Source organism: Arachis ipaensis, chromosome B4, assembly GCF_059453495.1.
Source record: "Arachis ipaensis isolate K30076 ecotype BB chromosome B4, ASM5945349v1, whole genome shotgun sequence".
Classification (NCBI taxonomy): domain Eukaryota; kingdom Viridiplantae; phylum Streptophyta; class Magnoliopsida; order Fabales; family Fabaceae; genus Arachis; species Arachis ipaensis.
This window is the reverse complement of record NC_142439.1, coordinates 147,701,685-147,713,107: the sequence shown is the minus strand read 5'-3', so window position 1 is coordinate 147,713,107 and position 11,423 is coordinate 147,701,685. Positions and strand designations below refer to the sequence as shown.

Below are 11,423 nucleotides of genomic sequence, written 5' to 3'. Positions count from 1 at the left end.
TGTAATAGGAGTTGAATTTCTGTATTTTTTGTTGGGACAAATGCCTTTGGTAATTGTGTATTGTTTAGAGCATAGTTAAAATCCTTTTTTTTTTATTTCAAATATAAGTATGAAGTTAAATTTTTCGATTGGGATGATACTTAAGTGTCATTGCTATCTTGGAGTGTAATTAGATTTAAGATAGTTGTATTCAATTATTTTTTTTCTCTATCAAATAGTACAAAAGTTATTGTAGCACTTTGATCTAAAATCTTTAATTTAATTTTGAATCTATAATAATTATTGAATTAGTAATTTATAATTTGATAGAATTTTTTATGATAGGTATAATTTGATAGAATTTGATAAAAAAATTTATAATTTGAATCTATAATATTTTTTTTATGTTGTAGCGCAAAAAAAAATTTTTTTTGTGGATTTTTCTTTGATATATACTTATTCTTCTTCTCCTAGTATATACAATTTTTCAATGACATCTATAATAGTAAAAATAAAAATTTTTAGAATATATATTGTGTGTGTATAATAATATATTGAATAAACTATTTTTAATAAAAATAATTTAAATAGCATACAGTAAAAATACATGTTAATAATATTTTATGTTGTAATACAAAAATTGTATTTTTTGTAAGTTTTTTTCTGACATCTACTTATTCTTCTTCTTTTCCTAGTGCATATAATTTTTCAATGACATCTATAATAGTGAGATTAAAAATTTTTAGAATATGTATATTTTGTATGTGTATATATATATATTTTGAATAAGTTATTTTTAATAAAAATAATTTAAAAAGCATAAAATAAAAATATTTATTAATATTTTTTTATTCATTCTGTCAGACAATGTTTTAAGTGATACAAATTTAAAGTAGTACTAAAAAAAATAAAATTGATTCTTTGATTTAAATAACGAATTTAAATAAGTATAATTATAAAGATCTTAAAATATAATTATATATAAAATATTACAAAATAATAAAAAAAAGTATACATAATAAAAATAATAAAAGTGTTTTTTCTCATAAATTTATTTTTAAATATAATAAATATTTTTATTTTGTATTTAATCATCTAATAGAATCATTTTTATGAAAATGGATCTCCAACTCCTACTTGCAATTTGGATTAGAACACATTATATCAAATTGCAATCGACATAGCTTGTGGACTAGAATATTTGCATCGAAGATGCGGTATAAGAATTTTACATTTTGATATTAAACCTTAAAATATTCTCATGAAGATTTTTGTCCTAAAATTTTTTATTTTGGAATAGCCAAGATATGTTAAAAGAAAGAGTATTGTGTCCAGGCCATATTGAAACAAGAGAAACTATTGAATATATTGCACTGGAAGTATTTAGTTGCATGTATGGTGGACTGGTGGTGTTCCGCACAAATTTGATGTATATAGTTATGGTATGTTAATTCTTGAAATGATTGGAGGAAGAAAGAACTATGAAAGTAGAGGGTTAAATTCCAGCAAGATATACTTCTCAAAATGGATTTACAAAGATCTTGAACAAGGTAACATACCATCTCATATTCACTCACTTGTGTCACATGAAGAAAATGATCTGATAAAAAAAATTATTTTAGTGAGTTTATGGTGCATTCAAACAAATTCATCGGATAGACCATCAATAAATAAAATAATAAAAATGTTAAAAGGACCACTACACTTAATACCATTTCTTTTTAAGCCTTTCTTATATCCTACTTCAAGTCTACCATTACAAATTTCATATATATCTTCCAGCAACATGGATGATGAGTCAATTCAATGACCACGGTAAAAGATGACTCCCAAGAATCAAATGAAGCAAAAGAGAGAAATGCTGTGACAATTGGTGATGATTTTGATGTTTGATTGAGATGAGGAATAATTGATGATATTAAATTTATTAGCTATAATTATCCAAATGTGAGGATCTATAAATAGAAGAGTTATGTAAACCATATTTATCCTGTTTAAACATATTTATTTAAGACTCTTTAAAAGAATAATTTGTTCTTTTTATTTTATGAAGTACTAAATTATCTAGCATATCTAATATTTTAGAGGCTAATATATCACTCTATGTTTTTGTTAGTGCATGCATGATGAGAATAACTATGTTATGTGTATATTAAAATCAGTCATCAAAGTTAGTTATTACTTATTAGTGTAAAATATATATTAGAATACAAATATACATTAAAAATAAATTAAACCACGTATATATCTATATATAAATATATTGATGATTGATTTTAGTGTATAAATAGGATTTTTGTTATAAAATCTGTAGAAATCGATGATCTTCACATGTTGCATGCGTGGTATAAAATAACAATAACAAATCCAGAGACCATGGTTGATTGGTTGTTTTATGCTAGAGACCACTAACGTTAGTGGGTACATTTAGTCCAAAAGAAGCAGCTAGGTTAGCTTTGAATGGCAACGAATTAAAGTGTACCTTCACCTAACATTAGTCATTTTTTTAGTACTATATTCCCAGTTACTCTGGCTGGCAATTGGCATATTATCCCTCGTTCTCCTACTCAAATTCTATTGTATGTAGGTAACATTATTTGATTCATATAATATTTGGCATGGTGTTGGTGATGTATTATTGAGCTTCAACATTCTATTACATTCATGAGATGTAATCATTTTACTGGGTTCATGTTTGAATAAGTCTTTTACGAGAGAGGTGTGCAGTAAAGCAAGGCAGATAGATAGAATTATAACGAGTTTTGTAATAACATCATCTAAGTTTATTGCTACTTGCTTGCTCCGATGGCATACCTTAAATCAGAATCCAAAATTATTATTGGCTTTTATACTCTTGTGCTCTTCTTCATGACCTCTGTCCTTTCTGATGAACGAGAAGCTGCATACATGTTGAAGCTTATGAATGCACTCAAACCCCCTGCCTGGTCCAACACGAAGCCCGTGTGCGACTGGATAGGCGTGGCTTGCAACAATCAAAGTGGAAGGATTGAACAGATCTTTATCAATTCAATGTCACTGACGGGAACAGTTCCTGCAGGCCTCAACGACTCCCTCTCCCAACTCACATATCTCGATCTCTCCGACAATAATCTGAGTGGGCCTGTTCCCTCTCTCGCCAACCTCTCTTTCCTCCAAGTAGCGTACCTCGACAACAACAACTTCACCACCATCCCTCATGGTTGCTTCCATGGTCTTACTAGTTTGCGGCACTTGAGCTTGAATAACAACACCAACCTCCCACCATGGAACTTTCCTACCGATTTGACTGCTCACTCCTCCCATCTCCATACCCTCGACCTGTCTTCTACAAATCTCAAAGGCTCCTTACCACCAAACATATCCCATTCCTTCCCAGTTATGGAGTATCTTTATCTCTCTAACAACAACCTCTCCTCCATTCCTGAGGGTTGCTTCCACAACCTAACCAGTTTGACTAGTCTCCAGTTGGCCAACAACACCAACCTCTCACCATGGACCTTCCCCCTCGATTTGACTCATTCCTCATTGCAACTCTACCACCTCGACCTCGAGGCTACAAATCTCATGGGATCCCTACCATACTTGTCTCATTTCTTCCCACATTTGAACCTAGTCTCACTCTCTAACAACAACCTCTCCTCCATCCCTGAGGGTTGCTTCCACAACCTAACCAGTTTGAATGTCCTCTCTTTGGCCAACAACACCAACCTCAGACCATGGACCTTCCCCGACTTGATTCAGTCCACAAAAATACAAGAGCTCAATCTTGTTGCTACAAATCTCATGGGCTCTCTACCAGAAATATTTGACTCATTGCCAAGTTTGGAGACTCTTCTGCTCTCCAACAACAGCCTCACCGGTGTCTTGCCTGAGTCTTTTGGAAGACCCAATAAGATTACCACATTGCACCTCAACGACCAGAAGGGCAAAGGATTTTCAGGTACAATGGATGTCCTTTCAAATATGATCGATTTGTCTGAGGCGTGGCTTCAGGGGAACTCCTTTGATGGATATATCCCTGACATGTCTCGTTGTACCGCTTTACAAGATTTACGACTTGCGCACAATCGATTTACAGGTGTCATTCCACATTCTCTGATAAATCTCAGGAACCTGCAAACTGTTACTTTGAACAACAACTTTTTTCAGGGCCCTATGCCTATCTTTTCCGTAATTACCGAGAGTACGAATGTTGGAGATAACACCACCGATGCCTTTTGTCGAGACAACTTTGATCCTTGTGACGAGAGAGTTACCATTTTGCTTGAAATTGCATCTGCATTTGGATATCCTTATTTGTTGGCCAGTTCATGGCGAGGAAATAATCCATGTCATAATTGGAGTTTTGTTGCATGTACTGCGACTATGATTACAACCGTGAATTTGACAAGGCAGAATTTGACAGGAACTATCTCGGGTGCGTTTGGTAAATTAACTCATTTGGAAAACTTGTATCTGAGTGGTAACAATTTAAAAGGTTCAATACCTGAAAACTTGACCACTCTTCATCAGCTCAAGAATCTCGATGTCTCCCACAACAACTTATCAGGAAAAATTCCCCATTTCTCACGTGGAGTATACCTGAATACTGAAGGTAACCCTTTGTTCAAGAGAAATCCACCTGCTTGGATCAAAGGTACACTAATGATCTATTTGCATTGTGCATCAGTCTATGTATGCATGTTTAGCTTGTTTGCAAGTATATATGAGTCTGTGAGTGTGTGTGTATATATGAACTTACAATGCAGTATCAGTTTTATAGTTGTAGGGCTTTCTTTTATGGATAAAAGTCGCTGTTTGTAATTATACTTTTCATTTCAAGCATGCAGGCGCAATAGCAGCAGCAGCAGGTATTGGAGGTCTTGTTTCCTTGGTTATAGTTATTTGTAACCGAAAGAGGTGTCTTAGCTTCTTACAATGGATTTTGTGGAAGAAAACAGGACCATTTATTGATAATGAATTTGAAGAATTTATGAAAATTTATGGATCTTTGATGTTAAGGAGATATAGTTATTCTGAAGTGAAAAGCATGACAAACTCATTTCGTGATAAATTAGGAAGAGGAGGATATGGCATTGTATACAAAGCATGCTTAAGTGATGGTTGTCCAGTAGCAGTGAAGGTGTTGACCGAATCTAGCGGAAGTGGGGAGGAATTCCTGAATGAGGTAGCTAGTATTGGTAGAACTTCTCATATGAATATTGTCTCGCTGTTGGGATTTTGCTATGAAAAATATAAAAGGGCACTCATCTATGAATTCATGCCAAATGGTTCTTTGGATAAGTTTATCTATAAACAAGAATCTCCCAATGCTATTTGTATTTTGGATTGGAATACATTATTTCAAATTACAATTGGTATTGCACGAGGATTAGAATATTTGCACCGAGGATGTGCGACAAAAATTTTGCATCTTGATATTAAACCTCAAAATATTCTGTTAGATGAAGATTTTTGTCCAAAAATTGCTGATTTTGGATTGGCAAAAATATGCAAAAAGAAAGAGAGTATTGTATCTATACAAGGTACAAGAGGAACTCCTGGATACATTGCACCAGAAGTATTTAGCCGAACCTTTGGTAAAGTTTCTCACAAATCTGATGTGTATAGTTATGGAATGTTGATTCTTGAATTGGTGGGAGGTAGAAAGAACTACGACACCGGCGGATCACTTACCAATGAAATGTACTTTCCAGATTGGATTTACAAGGATCTCGAAGAGCAAAATATCCTTGGACGGGGTTTGTCCACTACTGAAGAAGAAAATGATATGATAAAGAAAATTACTTTGGTGAGTTTATGGTGCATTCAAACAAATCCATTGGATAGACCATCAATAAACAAAGTAGTAGAAATGTTAGAAGGACCACTTCAGTCAGTGCCATATCCTCCAAAACCTGTCTTATATTCTCCTCAAATGTCTATCTCACAGTTTTCACGAATCTCCTATAACAGTACAGATGAGGAGGATTCTGAGATTGTTGAGGAGACTATTTCCATCAATAATTCAAAATTTGCAAAATAAATGTAATGTAAGTAATACTCATTGTGATTGTAGTTTTGCATGCATTTTCCCCTTATGAGACATATATTGCTTTCCATAACTTTTTTCTTTCTCCTTTTTGGCCCTTGCATTCCTTCTATTAAAAATAGGAGTTAAACTCCAAAGTGGTTCCTGAGATTTACAGTTTGCACCAATTTAGTCCCTGACTTACCAATTGCACTATTTATGTCCCTGACTTTGTAAAAATTGCACCAAGGTTGTCCCTAGCCACATTTCCGGGCAAATTAATGAACGTCAGCAGTGACCTGGCACTGAGAAGCCACGCTGGCGTAGATAACGGCAAGCTGAGGTGGCAATTGAAACTGTTTGACCCAATGTGGTCCCTATACCTAGTTTTAATCCCAATTTCTAGCATGGCATCGTCGTGTGATTGTGTATATGATCATTTATGTTCAACAACTACAGGGATACGCAATATCATCAATTCACTTGCTAACTCTGTATGCACTTAACATATAACACTAAACAAGGAATGAATTCTACTATTTTAGTTCAATTTGGTGTTAAGCAAGAACATTCACCAAGTGCATAACCAAAATTCAATCTAAATCATCATAAAAACTTATAGAAAACTGCACAATATGAGTTACAATGCCTAATGAAAACAAAATTTGAAGCCTATGATGATCAGACATAAGATTTAACTTTCAGGCAATTTATCGAACAGGTTGTATGCAGGATTCATAAACAGCAATTTCAATTTAATGTAAGCATCAATCAACCCAAAAATTTCAACCAGCCAATACACATTCAGTCCAGAAACACAAATAATCAACTATCCTAAGTCTAACAAGATCAGTAAAAGCAGAATCAAAAGGCACTGAAATAAAAAAAAATAATTAGAAAAAAAAAGAAACAGACACAGAGGATGGAATGGAACCTGCGTTGAGGAGTGAAAAAAGAAGATAGCGTAAGGAGCGGAGGTAGTGTCGTAGTGGCACAGAGTTTCGCCGCCGCTGGTGGTTTTCACCGGAACTGGAAGGTGCAGACATAGGTGGCGCCACGAACAGGGGTGTTGCGTACAGGAGGAAAGAAATGGAGAAATAGGGAAGAAAGAAAAGGAAGAAGGGAGGAGGGAGGGTTAGCGACGGTGGTCGCCGGCGGTAGGGACGGACGGACGGACAGAAGGCTGGTGTGGAGGTCTGCGGGCTGGGCTGGGTTTCAGAGAAGAAGTGAAGAAAGAAAGAAGGTTGGGCGGGCGTGGCTTCTAGTGCCAGGTCACTGCCGGCGTTCATTAATTTGCCCAATGGTGCAATTGGTAAGTCAGGAACTAAATTGGTGCAAACCGTGAATCTCGGACCACTTTGAGATTTAACTCTTAAAAATAGTAAAAACAATTGCAGGGAATGAGTCACTTCTCACACTATTTGATTGCAAAACAATCCGTTGCTTGAATTGAAGCAATGTATAAGCTGATACCTCAAAGACAGGTTGGTATTGAATTCCTCTGTGAAGCTATGTTTGAATGAGGTTTTTTTTTTTAATGCATTTTTATCAACACATGGACAGATAATAAATATATATATAGAATAAATTATATTTCATTTAAGTTTCAATGAGTTGAATATGTATATGGACGAGTAGATGGTGGTGTGTAAGTTAAGCAAGAAATACTCAAAATGCCTATTTTTTTTTTTTTTTACCAAAGATAGAAGATTCGAACCCGCAACCTCTTAATTGAGTATAGGGAGACTATGTCATTTGAGCTATTACTCATTGCCTCAAAATGCCTATTAGTACTTATAGAAAGAGAGGTTCTTATAAATCCAATTAAAATTAAATTAATTTATGAATCTGATATGCTTTAATTTTATAGTTTCTAGTTACAGGTTTGTGAATTAAGAACCGGTGATACCGGGTTGAAAGTGACTTATCAAAGAGGGAGGAGATTTAACTAAGAAAGTGACTTATCAATCAATATTAAAAGCAGCAATTTCAGTTACACTTGGATGACTTAGATTAAACATAATTCTTGATAGTTTACGGGAAAACACTGTGCATTACTTCATTAACAGCTACTTTTTACTCACCCTGATCCATTGGAATTCGCAAGATTTATTATATTTGCCATAAGGTAATTAAATCTGACGCATGTTTTTCTATTTAATTCACGTAATATTCAATGAATCACATAATTATTCAGAAGTGAAGAGAATCACAAATTCATTTTGTGATCAATTAGGCAAGGAAGGATATGGTGTCGTGGAAGAATGGAAGTTAGCTGATGGTTCTCTTGTTGCAGTGAAAGTGAAAAGTGAATGAAGAGGGAGTGGAGAATAATTCGAAAATGAAGTTGTTAGTATCAGTAAACCATTTGCACGTGAATATTGTCTCACTTTTGGGTTTTGTATGAGAGAAATAAAAGGGCACTCATTTCTAAGTTCGTTTTTAATAGTTCCCATCTATGGAAATGGATCTCGAACTCTTACTTGTAATTTGGATTGCAACACATTGTATCAAATATTCAAATTGCAATTGACATAGCTTGTGGACTAGAATATTTGTATTTTGATATTAAATCTCAAAATATTCTTTTGAACGGAAATTTTTGTCCCAAAATATGTCAAAAGAGAGTATTGTGTCTGTGTTGGGAACAAGGAGAACTATTGCACTTGATGTATGATGAGTTTGGAAAACTCTAAATTAATATTTGTGATGATTAAATATTATTAAAATAATTAATTGCAAATTTATTAATTTGATTTTCATCTAACATATGTTAATTAATAATTTTGTGTTGCAGGTTTTATAATTGGGCCGAAAATAAAATATAATTGCTACAAGCCCAAGTGTGATTTTATTTCTAATTCAGATTTGATTCAAAAATGTTCAAAGAAGTATGGCTGAATTGTTGTGATATTATTTGGGCCAAATTGAAGCTATTATTGTTACAAGCCCAAATTAATATTGATGTGATATTATTTGGGCCAAATTGAAGCTATTATTGTTACAAGCCCAAATTAATATTGATGCTACAAGATCCAATGCATGATCTGAATCCACTAAGCATAGAAAGCAAAGTTCTATTGCTTCCAACAGAACTTCTTTACTCATCAAAAAGTAGAATTCAAAATTTTATTGAGTAAAGCTAATAAATGCATGGGAAATATGAGAGAGAAAGTTTCATTGATTTGATTGATGGCCTTTAATGAAAGGCACACTACCAAGAAACAAAAAGGAAGTGGACATTTAATTTATTTTGTCTAAATCCTTTAGTTAATGTTCATACCTTCCTTTCTTCTCTCTTTTGCTTCTAACCTTCGGTCATAACACAGAGAAACCATGGAAGCTAAGCATAGCCACCGAAGAGAAAAAGAAGCACGCTACAAGACCATCAAAATGATGGCACGAAAAAGAAAAAGAAAAGTATGCTGTGGCTAAGATCTTCAACCATGAATGGTAAGATATGGTGATGAGATCTTGGCTTTTTCATACCAAAAATGGTAGAAGAAGATCTCGGCCAACAAGAAAGAGATTCTTGGAGGCATGACTTGTCTTTGATTCTGCTCAACCACCACAGGAAGTAGCTAGAGTGGCGAAGTGATGGAAGAGGCAGAGACTGGAGCAGATGAAGCCATCATCATCATGAAGTATCAAGGGTCAGAAATCCATCTTGGAGAGCAAGCCAAGGATGGAGCGTTCGGATTGATGAATGGTGATGACCAAGAAAGGACTAGAGGTAATTGCATGTTGGGTTTTGCATGGTTATCTCTTCTCTCTCTATGTGGCCGAACCGGTTTTGTTTCTTGGAGAAGAAGAAGTTGGCTTGGTTTTTGGCTTCAAAAGTGGAGGCTTCCCTCTTCTATAAAAAGAGAGAACAGTCACTGTTTGAAGTAAGGAGAAAGTTTGAGAGTGCAAGGCACAGAGTTCTCAGAGCTACCTGAGCTAACAGATTTTTCTTCTCCTTCAATGTATTCTGTTTTGTAATTTTTCTGTTTAATTTTGTCATGTCTTGAGTCTCATGGAAAAAGGCAAACAGTGAGGTTTGTATGAAAAAGCCATAGAGCGGAAAAAGACAGAGAGTGCAAAATTAAAAGAAAAAGTCATAATTGTAATCAGGAAGATTATAGTGAAATTCCATCATGTTTGTGATGGAGACTGGATGTAGGCTGCACTGCACTTAGCAGCCGAACCAGGATATATCTGGGTGTAATTTTCTCTCTTCTCTACTCCATTTCTGTTTCTACTGCACAAGAGCAAAAACAAAAAATATCTCGTGTCAAGTGATGAGACAAAAAGAAAAATCTCGTGGCCAGGGACGAGACAAAAGAAAAAGTCTCGTGGCTAGTAACGAGATAAAAAGACAAGAAGTTTTCAAAGTTGGTTTCAAAGGTCAGCAAGTATTATCAAGCGAAAAAGGGGGCTAAGATTCAACTCCCCCTTCTCTTAGCCACTGATAACCATCAATGTATTTAGTCGCATGTATGATGGTATTTCTTACAAATATAATGTATAAAGTTATGCCATGTTAATTCTTTGAAATAATTGGACGAAAAAAGAATTAGGAGAGTTGATTGTCAAATTTCAACGAAATATACTTTTTAGATTGGATTTATAAAAATCTTGAGCAATGCAATATATCATCTCGTACTCACTTATGACGGATGAAAAAAAATAATCTGATAAAAAAAACTTACTTTGGAGAGTTTGTGGTGCATTCAAACAAATACATCAAATAAACTATCAATAAATAAAGTAGTAAAAATATTAAAAGGACGACTACACTAAATACCATTTTCTCCGAAGCCTTTCTTGTATTCTACTTCTTACAAATTTCACATATATCTTTCCAGCAACATGGATGATCAGTCCAATTCAATTACCATGGTGAAAGATGGCTCCCTGGAATCATGAAGCAAAAAACAGAAAGACTGTGATAATTGGTGATGATTTTGTCCATTGATATTTGATTGAGATGAGAGATAATTGATGATATTAAATTTGTTAGCTATAATGATCCAAGTGCGAGGATATATAATAATAGGAAAAGGGTGAGAAAAGAAAAGAAATATAACCTTGGCAGAGCACCATTCTACAACTTGTTTCAAGTTCTGCAGTCTGTTTATCTCTTGTTTTCTTGTTTTCCTTTCTTTTTCCCAAAGGGTCCCCTTCCTGATCTACAAATAATAACATATATCCAAAATTTACTCCACTTCTTGGCTACTTAGATTAAAAGTAAATATGAATCATAATTAGTTTGTGGTTTGCATCCTTTCCTATTCTCACTGTGCAGGTCACGCAAATGTTACAAAAATAATGGGCAGTGTTAAACCCTTTAGTATGTCTGGCAGTTAATGAATCTGGCAGCAAAGGAAGACAAAATTGACAGACACCTGAAACTCAATGTAATACATAAATAACTAAGAGAAATGCTAGGGGT

General features: G+C 34.3%; 1 protein-coding gene across 3 annotated transcripts; it reads left to right on the top strand.

Annotated features, from left to right (window-relative positions):
• The first annotated feature begins 2,514 nt into the window (after window positions 1-2,514).
• LOC107635699 (receptor-like kinase TMK4) lies at window positions 2,515-6,083 on the top strand. 3 transcript variants are annotated; one of them, XM_016339251.3, is made up of 3 exons: window positions 2,515-3,919; window positions 4,058-4,615; window positions 4,809-6,083. In XM_016339251.3, the coding sequence occupies exons 1-3, from the start codon at window positions 2,785-2,787 to the stop codon at window positions 6,002-6,004; spliced, it is 2,889 nt and encodes a 962-aa protein (XP_016194737.1). In that variant the 5' UTR covers window positions 2,515-2,784; the 3' UTR covers window positions 6,005-6,083. The 3 variants fall into 3 exon arrangements, with proteins under 3 accessions (XP_016194737.1, XP_088339756.1, XP_016194736.1); XM_088483630.1 differs by having other exon boundaries at window positions 2,529-3,919; window positions 4,385-4,615; XM_016339250.3 differs by having other exon boundaries at window positions 2,529-4,615.
• Window positions 6,084-11,423: the final 5,340 nt, after the last annotated feature.